We start from the raw sequence: 15937 nt of genomic DNA, 5'->3' as shown, positions 1-15937 counted from the left end.
GGCTCAAGCGGTAGCACCCTTGCCTGGCATGCGTGCGGCCTGGGTTCCATCCTGAGCACCACATACAAACAAAAATGTTGTGTCCGCCGAAAACTAAAAAATAAATATTAAAAAAAAAATCTCTCTCTCTCAATCTTTAAAAAAAAAGAAATTATGTCATCTGTAAGGAAATGGTTGGAAATGGAGAATATTATGTTAAGCGAAATAAGCCAAACTCAGAGAGTCAAGGGTCATGTTTTCTTTCATATGTGGAAGCTATAGAGGAAAAACAAAAAGAAAGGTGAGGGACCTCATAAATATCCAAGGAAGAGCAGTAGAATAGAGGAAAGGGTCTCAGGAAGGGAAAGGGAAAATACTAGAGAATGATATTGGCCAAATTATATTGTTATATTGTGTGTATATACAAATATGTAACACCAAATTCCACCATTATGTACAACTATAATGTACCAATAAAAAATGGTGGGAAAAAAAAAAAAAACTAGACGCAACTTAAATGTCCATTGACAGGTGACTGGATAAACAAACTGTGGTATATCCATACAATGCTACCCGGCAATTCACAACAATGAACTGTTCATACACATGACAACAACACAGATGAATGTCAAAATAAATCAAGCTGTGGTAAAAGAAGATAAGCAAAAAATGCACACTGCATGACTCCATTTACGTAAAATTTTAGAAAATGCAAACTAATGGATAGTGATAGAAAGATATTGGTTGCCTGGGGATGTATCAGGAAGGCCAAGGACTACAAAGACTAGCTACCCACATGGGAGGAGGGGATAGATATGTTCATTATCTTGATTGTGGCAGTAAGATGTCAACAATTATTTATTTACTTTTTTATTTTTTAAAGAGAGAGAGAGAGGGTTGGGGCTGTGGCTCAGACATAGAGCACTCGCCTACCATGCGTGAGGCACCGGGTTCGATCCCCAGCACCACATACAAATAAAATAAAGATATCGTGTCCACCTATCACTAAAAAATAAATATATTTAAAAAAAGAGAGAATTTAAAAAAATATTTATTTTTAGTTTTCGGTGGACACAACCATCTTTTTTTTTTATTTTAAAAGTTTTTTTTTTTTTTTTTTTTTTTTAAGAGAGAGTGAGAGAGGAGAGAGAGAGAATTTTTAACATTTTTTAGTTCTCGGCAGACACAACATCTTTGTATGGGGTGCTGAGGATGGAACCCGGGCCCGCACGCATGCCAGGCGAGCGCGCTACCGCTTGAGCCACATCCCCAGCCCCGGACACAACCATCTTTATGTTTTATTTGTATGTGGTGCTGAGGATTGAACCCAGCGCCCCGTGCATGCCAGGCAAGCGCGCTACTGCTTGAGTCACATCCCCAGCCCAACATTTACTGAATTGTACACTTAATGTGAAGTTATATGTCAATTATATTTTAAAAGAGCTATAAAAATTAAAATTAGGGGTTGGGGATATAGCTCAGTTGGTACAGTGCTTGCTTCCCATGCACAAGGCCCTGGGTTCAATCCCCAGCACCACAAAAAAAAAAAAAAAAAAAAAAAAAAAAAAAAAAAAAACCACCAGAAAGATTAGGAAAATGGCCAAATGTAACTATTAAAAAAATCATTGCGTGGTTAAAGTGTTTCTTAAATATTATCATGAAAACAAAATTTCTTTTTTTTTGGTACTGGGGATTGAACCCAGGGCCTTGCATATTTTCCTCTATCACTGAGCTACATCCTGAACTCTTTTTCATTTTGAGACAGTCTAAGTCATCCTGGCTTTGAACTTGCGATCCTGTTGCCTCTGCTTCCTTAGGAGCTGTGATTACAGGCTTGTGTCACCACATCCAGTGCCACAAAAACAAAAATCTTAAAGGAAAATGATAAATTGCAGAAAATTGGAAGGCTTTTGGGCTGGGGATGTGGCTCAAGCGGTAGCGCGCTCGCCTGGCATGCGTGCGGCCCGGGTTCGATCCTCAGCACCACATACCAACAAAGATGTTGTGTTCGCCGAGAACTAAATAATAAATATTAAAAAAAAAAATTCTCGGGGCTGGGGATGTGGCTCAAGCCGTGGCGCGCTCGCATGGCATGCGTGCGGCCCGGGTTCGATCCTCAGCACCACATACCAACAAAGATGTTGTGTCCGCCGAGAACTAAGAAATAAATATTAAAAATTCTCTCTCTCTCTCTCTCCCCCCCCCACTCTCTCTTTAAAAAAAAAAAAAAAATTCTCTCACTCTCTCTCCTCTCTCACTCTCTCTTTAAAAAAAATTCTCTCTCTCTCTCTCTCTCTCTCTCTCTCTCTCTCTATCCTCTCTCACTCTCTCTTTAAAAAAAAAAAAAAAAAGAAAATTGGAAGGCTTTTGTATGGCCAGATTACAAACAAGAATGCAGGGCATAAAATATTAAGAAAAATGTGTGCACCACATGTGACAAAAATTTAGTATCTATTAGATTAAGAGTGAAGGTATTATAGGACACCATGGGATTGGGGGAGGAGGGAATGGAGCATAGCAAATAGAGAAACTGCCCAATGTTTCAATAAGGCAATTCATAAAGAAATAGAAATAGTTTATATAGAGGTGTAAAATTTCACTAAAAATTTTAAAATGCAAACACAAAAACAAACAAAAAATATCCAAAACCAATTTTTCCCCCTCAAATCAGCAAAGATGTCTACTACAGGAACTATACTAGTCACTGGAATTGTTTACTACATGGGAGCGGCTAATGATTTTGCTTATTTTTAAAAGGTGCTCACTTTCGTCATCCATTCCTGTGATATCTTGGTCATGTCCATCTTCAGGTCTCATCCCACGTTCTGGCTTCTGGCTGTCCTAGGATGTTGTAGTTGATTCCATTCTCAGCTTCTTATTAGGTCCTGTGACACTTTCCCTAATCACTGAATGTATCTCAAAGATCTTTACTTCCTCCTTTCAAGATGCACGGCTGCTAGTAACAACATTATTAGTTTTTCTGGGGGGACACTTTTTTTTTCTTTTTAAACTGGGAATTGAACCAGGGACACTTGACCACTGAGTTACATCACCCCAGCCCCCCCACCCCCACTTTAAAAAATAATTTTTAGTTGCAGATGGACATAATATCTTTATTTTTATGTGGTGCTGGGGATCGAACCCAGTGCCTCATGCATGCAAAGCAAGTGTTCTACCACTGAGCTACAACCCCAGCCCCTAGCCTTTAAAAAAAAAAAATTGAGATGGGGCCTGGAGAAATTGCTGAGGCTGGCTTTGAACTTGCAATCCTCCTGCCTCAGCCTCCCAAGTCACTGGGATTACAGGTGTGCACCACCGTGTCTGACTGGGTTTCACTGTAGCATTAAGTCTATTGGCTCTGTTCAACCCTCAACTACTGTAACTCCATAAGTTCATTTTCCCTAATACAAACTCTGCCCATTACAAATAATTCCCCATTCTCTTCCCTCTTCCAGCCCCTATCATTATTTTATTTCTATGAAATTGACAACTCTAGGCACTTCTTTATAAGAATTATAAAATATCGCTGGGCACAGTGGCACATACTCATAATCTCAGTGACTCAAGAGGCTGAAGGAGGAGTACAAGTTTGAGGCCAGTCTCAACGACCCAACAAAGCCCTAAGCCCTGTTTTAAAATAGAAAAAAGGGCTGGGGTTGTAGCTCAGTGGTAAAGTGCCCCTGGGTTCAATCCTAGCAAACCGTGCCCCCCCACAACAAAAAATTATAAAATATTTATCCATTTGTTTGGCTTATCTCACTCCATCCAGTGCCTTCAAGGTTGATCCATGTAGTTTGTCAGAACTTCCTTTTTTAAAATTAATTTTTAGTGATGAACACATCTTTACTTTTATGTGGTGCTATGTGTGCGAGGCAAGTGCTCTACCACTGAGCCACAATCCCAGCCCAGAGTTTTCCTTCTTTTCTAAGGCTATTATCCTGTTGTAGACACATTGTTTCACCCATTCATTTGTCAATGAACATTTGGGTTGGTTCCTAAAGGAACCACTATTAATATTACCAGTATCTGTTTTGAGACATTGCTTTCACTTCTTGAGAGATGGAATTGCTGTTCATCCTTGCTAACACTTTTTTGGTTTTGCCATCTGGAAAAATAATCAAGTCCTTTGCTATTTCTCTTGTTCTTTATAAATTTAGAATTTGCCAGATGATTTGTACCTATTTTCTCCCATTCTGCAGGTTGCCTTTTCACTGTCTTTAAGCCCAGTTTATATATATACATATATATACATACACACAAACACACGTTTATGTGTGTATGTATATATTTTTTGTTGCTCATGATTTTATCATATTTAAATTCAGTTATAAAAGCTCTTCCTGTTTTCCTGAGTTCTACAATTTTTGTCCTTTTAAATTTTTGTATATGGTGTTAGGAATCCAACTCTATTCTTTTGCATATGAACATCATTTTTCTTAATACCACTTGTTGAAGACTGTCCTTTCCCCACTGATTGACTTGGCATTCATTTGAAAATAATTTAACCAAACGTGGTGGTTTATTTCTGAGCTATTCTTTTCCATTGGTCTGATCAGTCTTTATGGTAGTAACAACTGTTTTGTAGCTTTTAGTATCAGGTTTCCCTTCTAGTTTTTAAGATATACACTTAGTCAAATTGATTTCTTGAACCTCTCTTTCAATATTTAATGAAGAGATCAGTACTTTGTAGTTCCCAACATTAGCAATGGCCCATGGACAGTTGTGCCATCAGGGACAGGGAAAGGGGCCACAGGCAGGTAAGGCACCTGCTGCGTGTCTGTTTCCTTTAGAAAAGAAAAGGCACAGTCCGTAGAGTAAAACTGTATGCCTTTATTCAACATGAGTCATTAAAATAAAATACAGGTTGTCCATGTGCAGAAACATTGTTATACATTCAACTCTGAAGAAGGTAGTTTCTATATGACCAATAAAAGGAACAGTCAACAAGTGAGAATAAAGTCAATAGTGAGGAGCTAAAAGGCAAGAGTTTTATCTGTCAAAGTGCTAAGGCCTATGTGCACAAAAAATTAAAAGTCAACAAGACCAACATAAGGTCTTTTTTTTCCATTCTGATTTTTCTTGCTGCTGGTGAAAGGTGTGATGCAGTGACTTACTGAACTGAGTTTAAAAAAAAAATAGGTCAAAGCACTTACGGCTACGAGAAAAGTTTTTAATTTCTAGTTTCATTTGTCATGTACTCCAGATCTTCCATGGGTTCTAGAGATTTTGTGAATTCTCAAAGAACATATTTGCTCTTTAATTAGTACTTTATTATCAGAGAATAAATTATATCCTTCCCAGTCTAGAACCCATCTCCTCATCTAACAAAGGGGTAGCAAATATGAGACTTGGGAAGAATCAAGATTGTTTTAAAACTTGATACGTAGATTCAGCTGGGCACTACTGAAGTCTCCAAACTGCTATTGCCTGAAAACCTAACATTGCTGACTTAATCTGCTTTTTAAAAGAATTAACCCAACACACATGAAGTTTTATATACCATATGCTCCACTGGAAGGACATAGGCTGTGTAAAATAAGTTCTAAAATACTTTTAGATATTCTGGTATGAATTATTTTCTTATTAGGCTAATTTGAATTTAAAATATTCAAAATGAAGATCCCTCACTAAACTTAATAAAATGAAGCATTGAGTCAACTGGGTCTAATAAGAGTGCTTATGAAGCCAAGTTCCATTTCACTTAGCAGATATAGGTAGGTACACAACCCCAAATTCAAATAAACAAAGCCCAACAGAAAACCACTCCTTGGTCCATAAATATCTCAAGTCAAATTCTGTGTTATATTCATGGCAACTGAAAATCATGTGAACTCAAAATCTTTTTTAAAAATTAAGCTGCTTTAAGTTCAGTTAAATCCACTTAAAATCACATTTGGTTTCTCTCCCCCTGCAAAGTATCATTTATGTTTTCCAGTTAAGATGAAAATCTGGATGTTTTCCCTTTGGCTTTTTGGGTTTGAATGGAGTTAGGAGGGGTTTGAAGTTACTGTTAGGAAAACCACTATCTAGGCACAGCCCATCTCTACAGTAGATCAGGTTTCCTGTCCTTCCTTAGGAAGAACTGTGTAGGGATTCCCCTTTGTAGGTTAAGTCTGAAATCTACATGGAAGTATGGAGTATTTATTCCTTAGTCCATATGGTCTCTATGAAAAAAATCCAATCTTCCCTTGAAAGTTACCAAGTATTAGGAACATAGATTATATCCATCCTCCTAGTTCTTGGGCAGAGTTGAGACTATGTGATACAGTGGAATACACCTAACAACTCTTTTAACTGGAACATAAATAGATAATTTGGCATACAGAAGTTGAGTTGCAAATCCAATAATCTGTGTTAAAGACAAGTGGTAAGTAAAATTCAAGTGTAAGCACTGAAAAAATATAATTATTTATCCGTTGAAACCTTTTCTACCTCAAACTTTCTAGAATAAGAATTAGGATTTTAATTTTATACTAAAATTAAAAGGTATAGGGTCATGCTAAAGCCCTTTTTAATTCAAGTTCTGTGACTTGAAAGAAAAAAAAAGGTCAATTCTATAGTATTAAGATAGAAAACCAATAATATTAATGTATTTTTTCCATTCTTGGAGAACACAGGAATGTAAATTCAAAATGAAGGGATTCAGTTCCTTCTCAACTGTAAGGTGAAAACCATATTTTTAATAAAAAACTTCCTTGAGTTTCTTTTGTATTTGAAACTGTGTTACTTGCCTAGCTGTTACCTTGAAAGGGTTAACTGAACTTAGTACTTGCCTGGGGTTATCTTAAAGCATTACATTTGGCCTGCCTCTCTCCAATTTAGATTTAATAGATTTCTTATATATTCCAATAACAGTTCTCAAAAAAGGTAAAAACTTAAATTTTTTTAAATTTTTAAGTTGTAGATGGACACAATACCTTTATTTTTATGTGGTGCTGAGGATTGAACCCAGCGCCTCACATGTGCTAGGCAAGTGCTCTACCACCAAGACACAACCCCAACCTAAAAGTAAAATTTTAACCTGGCTCCTCACTTCCATGCTGCCTGGTTTTACTAGGGACAATACCTTTTTTCCCTTTATGTTTCACTCAGTGCCTCAAATGCTTCTATTTTATAACTCATTCATGCTCTTTTAACATGTCTTGGAAGCATGTAGCACTGACTATTCCTTGAGCCCTGAACATGCTATATAATTACTATTTTAGGAAAATATATTTTTTTCAATTTACCTAATATTGCTTACCTTATATAACCAGCACTTTAGTACCCAATCCAACAAATACTTGAGTTAGTAACATGATTTGCACACAAAAAGTGAGAAACATGCCATGAAAGGACTTCTCAGAAACAGCAGATGTCAAGTAGTGCATAAAATGAACACAGGCTTCTAAGACTCTTAAGTAAATAAAGGGGAGCTGAAGCTGTCCTGTGTTCTGGTAATTGCTCTTTCTCTCTGAACTGCAGACCAACTATACCTTTAGGTTCCCTGAATATAAACTTTATTTCCCATGAGGTAGGTAACCTGTTTAAATAATGATAAATATATATTAGAAATGGAGAGTCATTCTTTGAAAAATGGTCATTATGGGCTAGTTTACACATATTTAAATATTTCTCCTTCATTCCTATTATATATGGAATTATGGAGGATGCTGATGTTCCCTGAGACTTATGAAATATTTCCTTTTGAAAAAGTACATTTTCAGCTAAGCTATAGAATACTTTTCTCTTGGATGGCTGAACTATCTCCAATGTCTTTGGGTAATCCAGATGTTTGAAATTTCAGTTTTTGAAAAATAACATTGTCTATTTAAGTATTGCTATGTATCTTTACTGTTACAAAGAAAAAAAAATTTCCCCCAGTGAAAACAAAATCAGAGCTGGGAAATTTTAGGGAGAATGAACTAGTGAATCATAATAAATAGTTTCATGGGTCATCAAGACACATTCTTGAAAATGTAACCTTTCCAACTTTTCTCTCAGTTCATCAATAAATCTATGCATTACCCATTTAAAAGAACAGGCTACATATTTGCAAAGACCATCTATTTAGGTATCATTTTGTTCCCTCCCCATCACATCTAAAAATCAAGTATTTTATAACCACAAAATGAGTTCTCTTGGACAGCATTCTAGGTATGGGACTCAGACATTTGACCTTTCCAAACATCTGGCTCAGTCATCTCCCTGTCATTCCTGACAGGAGAGAGTTCAACATTTCAAGAAGTGTCAGAATCTAATGCAAGCATAGCTATCTCTCTTCACAAGGTTCTCCTGGCTCTCTGAACTCTCCAGATCAGTGAAGCAGGCAGGACATGAAATACACTGGTTATGAAACTCACAGATTAGAACTGGAAAACAGGAAACAAGTTTTCTGTATCTTCAAGAGATTATTTCTTCACATATTCCTAGGGCCTGGAAGATGGTGACATTGACTGCCTGCTATTGAACTATTAATCATTGTGAAGAAAGAAAAACTTTATATTCCTTACCAGTTTTTGTTTTAGAAGCAAACAATAGGTACATTAAAAAATGGACTGCCCTTTGTTTTCTTCCACTTTCTAGTAACATAAGGTTGTTAGGAAAACGTGGAGATGGGGAGGAGAATTCAATATTTTTCTATAAGTTCTGAAAGAAATGCACTATCCTAATCTATCACCAAATACCTCATTTCACTCTCTTCCATAAGGTCTGTGGTAACCTTTTCTTATAATACTATAAGGCAATAATTGAGGGCCCCTCCCCATGCCACTCTCAGATGTCAGACCTCAAGATTCACCAAAAACTCCAAGGTTTTCAATTTCACTTTTAATTATCTTTTGCTTAATAATAAAATGAAAAATAAGAATATATGAAATACATACAATCTATATACATATATTTATTGCAAATACTTAAAATTCTTATGTAAAATGATTTTTCTATATTTGTGAAAAAATATGACTTATTAAATGGTGTTGACACCAACTTCTCTGTACATACCCTCAATTCCAATGTTAACAATTCCTTTAAAAAGGCAAAAGACACAAAAGTTTAGCATTTACCAAACCAGTCTGTACAAACCTTATAAGCCAGTGGGGAAAAAATAGCTTGTGGAAAGTTAAGTGAATTTTCTTTTAAAATAAAAATAAACCCCAAAACTATTCCCCTTATTGCATTTTTTTTTTAAATAATCTGAGTGTCTTCAGAGTAATTTCCTTTGAAATAATTTGTGCCTTAAACAGTGAGGTCCTACATTAAACATACCATATATAAGAAATTCAGTCTTCCACTGTCACTTTTTACATAGATATTAAAATATATATTACTTAAAATATATTACTGGAAAGCTATTTTTAAAATTGATCTTTAATATTTGTATCAAATGTAAAGCATTAAAAAAAATAAAGTAACCAAGACTCTATGAAGCTATTGCTTCAACTTTAGGAAATGTCTTACCTACTGTTTTCTTTCAATAGGTATGTAGGTATTGAAACATGTAGGAAGGTCCCTGCCTAGCATCATGTTTCTCAGTCTCTTTGGACTATTCTATAAATTGAGCTGAAAACTACTCTTGGCCAAGTTTTCCACTTAGCACACTGTTGTAATGTAGTGGGGAGATTTTCCCTCCTTGCTGTGATGTGATATCAAAGAAAAAATACCCCTGTTTATTGACAGTGAATTTCAGAAATAAATAGCAGTATAATGACCAAATACCCTCCAACCCCATTAAAACAAATCTTTTAATCAAAGGGTTCTTTAAGGATCTCTAAGGTAAAGGAAGGCAATAATAAACAATTAGGCTAATGACTGGCAGGTCATTAATATGAATGACATTGCACCTTTACCTGGAAGGCAACAAGCTCTTTCTCTGGCTATTTAAATCTGAGATAAGTTCTGAACCATCTACATCCGTATGCCTTCCCAACTAATGTAAGCATGCTTCCCTCTAACCCAAGAAAAGTTCCCCATTATTGGCCAGCTCTTACTCTTTAAATTAAAATGTTACATAGATTAGCACAGACAGCTTCAGTATCTTGAGCACAGGGGTTAAGAAACTGAAGCAGGGGAAACAACTCCAGGTTATTTGGCTTTATTTTCCATTTAGTAGGAAAAAGAATTTTTATTAATCAAAAATCTCTTAAGATTCAGGGAACATTCTACTAGACAACTTAGAACATTTAAAAATCAGACTGAGATGACCTGCAGTGGAGGCTACCTAAAGGCTAGAGGGCACAAAGGAGGTAAGTGTTCAAGCTTGTCTTACTAGTCGTAGGTAAAATGGTCATTATGGGCTAGTTTACACATATTTAAATATTTCTCCTTCATTCCTATTATATATGGAATTATGGAGGATATAATAAGAGATTAGCACTTATTAAAACATTTCAGAAATAATCTAAAGGTAAAACCAATCAAAAGCTAAGATAAACATTGATTTAAAGGTACTGGAGTACCAAACTCTAATATTGAAAGGGCCAGACTGTAATGCATTTTTTCTGTTCAGCTTATAAAACAAATGGCTTTCTCCTTGAAACCACTGTTTGAAACAATAAACTGATTCATATTTAATTTACTACCAATATAAGAGAATCTAGACTCTCATCTGGTTGAGTCTGAGGCAATGTATCTTGCTGGCAATTTGTTTTTGACGCATTCTTAAATGCAAACATTTAGCTGGGTATTATTATTTAGAATCTGGAGGATAGCAATGCTTAGAACTTATCTGCCCAGGAGCCTGGGTCAAGGGGAAGCAGCAGGATGTGAATTCCTTTCTAAATGGACCTGAAAATCCCTGTTGCCTTCTTCCTGTCCTGGTTATAGTCCATCCATTCTTAGATTAAAGGTATCATGAAAGAAAAAGTTTCTGGCAAGAAAGGAGCAGAGCAGAAAAGTTGCCTTCATCAATTCAAACTGGTAACTGACATTTAGTGCAAGGTCAATTCTGAAAAAACTCCAGCACTCAGTGCTGCTAACAAGGTGAGGAAGTGAACAGGCTGGAACCAGCGACAGGTCTTTCTAAATCCACTAGGATTAATCAAGGTTACTCAAAGTCTGGGAGCAGAACCCTGGTTTTTGTTTCCTACTAGTTTTTCACATGAGAATTTCTTATCCCTGGATCCCTTAGACCCTTTCTTTTTAGACCTTAGACCCTTTTAGTTATGTGTGTGCTAGAAGAAAAGGAGAAAAGGGAGAGATGAAAGGACATCAAATGGTCTTGTCTGAAAGTGCAACACAAATATTAATCCTATATTGGTCTTGGGCTTCAACAAAAGAACCAGAAAAGAAGAATGAAAATAACTTCCTAAGTTAATTTTAAGAGATTTTGATGCAGGGGATGGAGTGGGCAGGAGCAGGTAGCAGAATGGGCAAGAGAGATAATTGCCTCCTTTTTCCTAATCTGGAATGTAACTTATTTATGCAAATAATACAAATCGATTATCTCCTATTTCATGCCAAATTCTGGTAAACTAATTTTTTTTAAATGTTCTTTAACCATGACATAAATTGTACATACTTAAAATTTTTCGGTTACTAGAAAAGGATTCAAACAACAACAAAAAGAAAAAACAAAACTTGGAGCTGTTTTTCTTCCTTTCCAGACATTCCTTAGCCATTCACCAAAGCCCCTTTATATTAAGCATCCTTAGAGCACAGATAGCAATAATTCCAAAGTAGGGGACAAAAACAAGAAAATGTCTTGTATTGTGTGTACACATGTGGTGTTTAAGATAAGATTTAATAAAATCACTCCAATCTCCTTATATGCTTGGGAGGTAAAACAGGTTGCACAGAAGGAGCCAATGTGCCACTGAAGAGCTTTTCTAGCTGTGACAACAGCTGACTATATAACATTAGACTAAGGGCTGGAAGAGGAAAAGAGGCTACCTTGTTTCTAGTGTGAAAATAATTTTCCTTTATGTTTAGTTCAACAGTTTCTGCAGTTTCATTCTCTTGTCCAACAAGACAGTTTAAATCACCCCATCACTAACACTTGTCTACTCTCATCTTACACTAGTATTTCAAACAGGTTTGTGGGCTCCCACGAATGACAAAGTATTATTGCTGGAACTGCTACACCGATTGCCATGTAGAGACTACAGTCATACAGTGGGGCCCACAGAGGCACTCCCTTCACAGACCACATTCACTGTCTCAGGCCAGGAGGGTGGGATTAGGGAACAGCAGGTCTCCACTTCATGACAGTACTGGTTCACAGAAGTCAAGAACCAAGTCAGGGCTTTCAGGGTTGGAAACACTGCCTGTGATGGAAAGAAGACTTCTACTTCATAAGGTCCCATTCTAAAGTAAAGGGGCTGTATAAATCCTGAATTCAAATTGTGCAAAGGCCAAATAACCTATATGAATAATCTGCAACCATAATGTGAAGACATTATCAGTGTGAATAGTCATTGGGTTTAGACCACTCTTTCCATTTCCTACTCTTAGGAAAGGTCAAAAGAGAGATAGCTTCCTTTTACCATGCATGACAATCAACTTTTCTCAGCCACATAAAATGGAACATAAATCTGAATTCAAAGTAATACATTATTACCTAAACACTTGGAAAAATGTTAAACAAATGTGACATATTTACATGATTTATAAGTGCAAACTTGTCACAAATTCACAAAAGTCTTGCTTGACTTAGACTTACTATACAAGGTGCTCTTCCTCTAGAATGCAAATGACCTGTACTCTGTATTCCTGATTAATATTTTTCTTAAGAAGACAGATGAAACCTTATTTCTGTGTTCCAAATAATGCAAAAACACATCTTGTTAACCCTTTCTTTCCCCCTTCTTTACAGTGCATTATTTAAGTCTCATTACCGAACCACAAGGCAGGAGACACACAGTTTAGAGGGGCCGATGCAATCATCATGGCAGAAAGCTCCACACCCTTTGCACATGATCATGGCTTTCAAGCGGCAGTAACATTTTGAAGGTGTGTCCTCAATGCTATTTTCTTCAGGAAAGGCTGGAACAGGCATTGTCTGGCCATGGCTGCTGGGATTCATAGCTTGGCTAGCAGGGATGGTAGTGACCGTCACTGAAAAGGACATGACATCACCTACATTGCTAGACACCTGGCTACCTGGTACAGCAGAGTTATGGTCCATATCTGATGAGGTGGAGACATTAATCATGCCTCTGTAACTTGTCCCTATCTGTGTGGGGCTTCCATACAATTTTGGAGTTTGCAGTGATGGAAGGAGCAAAGGCTGATGGGTGGGACTGTCTGCAGGCAGAGAAAGAGCAGTAGAACTGAACAGCTCAGGGCTGCTACGTATTGTCTTACCTCTTACTGCGTGAGCCATTTGTTTCTGTGCTGCCTGAATAAAATCTCTGGCTAGGGTCTTCTCATCAAATGTTTGGCCTCTAGCAAATAGGTAATTCTCCTTGCTTATAGTGGCTTGCTCATTCACTGGTTTCTCAGCCTTCACACTCTTGTTAGCTAAGCAATCATTGTTGGATGGGGTTTCCCTACTATGGGGTCCTGAACTTGTGTCATGCTTGCCAGAACTCTGGGAAGCCTGGGGCTCCTCCTTTACCAAGACAGATTCCTGTTCATCGCCAGTACTCTCCTCATCAGTTTCATCTTCTTTGCTGCTGCTACTATCTCCTGTTGTATTTTTACAATCTGTATACCCCATTCTCAAGGCTTCAGTGGGGCTACTAAGACAAAAGCGGTCTTCAGGATGTACAGAATGGGTCCTCCTAAAGCTCTCTGAACCCCTGCCATAGGTGGAAATATTAAGTAAGTAGTGACCTGCCATTGCAGGTTTGGATGTCCTTCTGCCAGCAAATCCCAGCATGAACCTCTGGCTTGTGGAGATGTCTTCTAACTGGAAACCTGAGTGAGTGAAGTTAAACTGTGAAGGCGGCACAAATGAGAGAATGTTCTGCCTCCGAACCCTCTGGATAAGAGTTTGAAGGATCTGATCTTGAGTAGTTTTACTTAGTCCTTCTTGGTACTGGTGTGTGTCCATGCTAGATTCCCTTAAATCCTTAGTTGAAAAGAGCTGCAGGGGCCTTGGAACCTGGGGAAGCTGCTTACTCTGCACGGTTTTCCCCAGCTGCTGGATAGCTGGATGGGACTGTCTGTCATTAACTTCCTCTCTGGTGCTATTTTCTGTTATGTTGGTGCCTGTGAGTGCTCCCATCCCTTTATCCTCTTTAGTAGTCAGTGGTACAGTTTTCATTTCAACTTTGGTGAGAGGTTTAGGCAGAATTTGCTCCATGGGAACATCTTTGCCTTGGAGCAGCTGAGTAACTAAAGGATTATTAGCTGGGATACTAGAGCTTGGTCTTGAAATGGGCCCATTCACACTTGCAGAAGTTCCTGGGGTTTTAAGGCTAGAAGCTGCTGACAAAATGCTCGAGGACAAAGCTGATGCTACAGTTGCTACAGTTGCACTGACCTGGGGTACAGGAAGCTTTTCTAAAGTGGCTGTTGTCAATAATGATGTTAAAGGGGTAGGGGATGTATCCACTACTGCACTAGCAGTTGTCTTGGCTGAGACTGAAGGATTTGGTGTGTTCATATTAGAATCTGCTTTGGATTCAACTGTGCCATCAGCTACAATAGAAATGGGCAAAGCTCCTGAGATCAGAGCAGAGCCTGCTGGAGAAGAAGAGGCTCTCTCCTGTCTGTAACTACTAGGCCCTTGTGGGTGGCTAGGGGAAGCCACTGTGACTGATGCCCTGGCAGGGTTCAGTTTTTCACTGTTCAATTTCTCTATGTGAGCTGGTGATGGGACACTCGTGCATACTCCACTGATGGCAGATGCTGGAGGCACTGAGGGGGTTTGCTGTAGTTGTGCTCCAGAGACACTATGAGGCTGTGCCTGGCCTGGGGTCTTGGTCTCAGATTGGGGCTGAGTCTCTGGACCACAGGGTAAAAGCTCTCGCGTACCTCCCCTGCTTCCAGTTCCTGCCAGTTCCAGTGTGGGGCCCTTTCCAGTTGCACTGACTCTATCTGAGCCTGGACTCCCTCCTCTAGCGGTTTTTCTTTCACTACCCTCTCCTGGACCTTGTCCACCCCCAGGGCCAGGTCCTGGAATGGTCCCTCCAACTGAGGCGGCTGCAGCGGCGGCTGCGGCAGCTGCAGCTGCTGCCCTCTGTGCTTTGACCAGCTGGGCTTTTGCTTTGATGTCTGCAAGAGTTCTGGCTCCTGTTCTGTTAGGACTAGTGATGGAGATTGGAAAACGAGCCCTGGGAGAGACCTGCGATGTAGGAAATGGCATGGGAGAGATTCTGGAGACTGGGATCTGAAAGAAATAGGGGAGGAAAAAAAACACAACAAGGCTTAGTTTTCATTTATGAGACAGACAAAACTTCATTAATCCTTACGTTTTTTAGAGCAGGTAAACATAATAGCACCCATAAAAACATGGGACATCTAGGACTGAGCAATTCAAGTTTGCTTCTAGGTGCCTTCTACTCTGCCCACTCATAAGGGAGTAGGTGCACGTTTGCGAGTCATTCTCATGCCTGGCTGGTATTATTTGTGCTTTGGGTCCTAATCCCAAAATTTACAAATTAGAACCTCTAGAGAAAAAAAAATTGTTTCTAAAAAGCTGCTTGTGCTAATGACTATCAGATTTGAAACCACTAATTTTCATATCATAAAAGAATCTGGGGCTGGGATTGTGGCTCAGTGGCAGAGTGCTTGCCTCACACGTATGAGGCACTGGGTTCGATCCTCAGCACAATATAAAAATAAATAAATAAAATAAAGACATTGTGTCCACCTACAACCACCTACAACTAAGAAAATAAATTAAAAAAAAAAAAAAAAAAAAAAAAAGAATTGGACTCCTGTCCTACATAGTATTTTGCAGTGCATCACAAAATGTGGACACTTCTGAGCAAATAATTCTAAGACATGTTCTAGAGCACCTTGTTTAAAAAAAAAAAAAAAAAAAAGCCTTTAAGTTCCAAAAAATACAATTTTTCTGGAAATCCTTAAGAGG

The 15937-nt window shown here is 38.2% G+C and overlaps 1 protein-coding gene across 7 annotated transcripts in view; it reads right to left on the bottom strand.

Moving 5' to 3' along the window:
- Positions 1–10318: 10318 nt before the first annotated feature.
- The window catches only part of ASXL2 (ASXL transcriptional regulator 2), a 138436-nt gene continuing 132817 nt past the window's right edge, over positions 10319–15937 (bottom strand). For all 7 annotated transcript variants that reach the window (XM_081265365.1, XM_081265368.1, XM_081265366.1 and 4 more), the window contains one exon: positions 10319–15232. In XM_081265365.1, coding sequence (XP_081121491.1) covers positions 12788–15232 — 2445 coding nt within the window. In that variant the 3' untranslated portion in view covers positions 10319–12787. The remainder of the gene's footprint in view (positions 15233–15937) is intronic.

Source organism: Spermophilus citellus (assembly GCF_964194105.1).
Source record: "Spermophilus citellus genome assembly, chromosome: 13".
Classification (NCBI taxonomy): Eukaryota; Metazoa; Chordata; class Mammalia; order Rodentia; family Sciuridae; genus Spermophilus; species Spermophilus citellus.
This window is presented reverse-complemented; position numbering and strand designations above follow the sequence as displayed.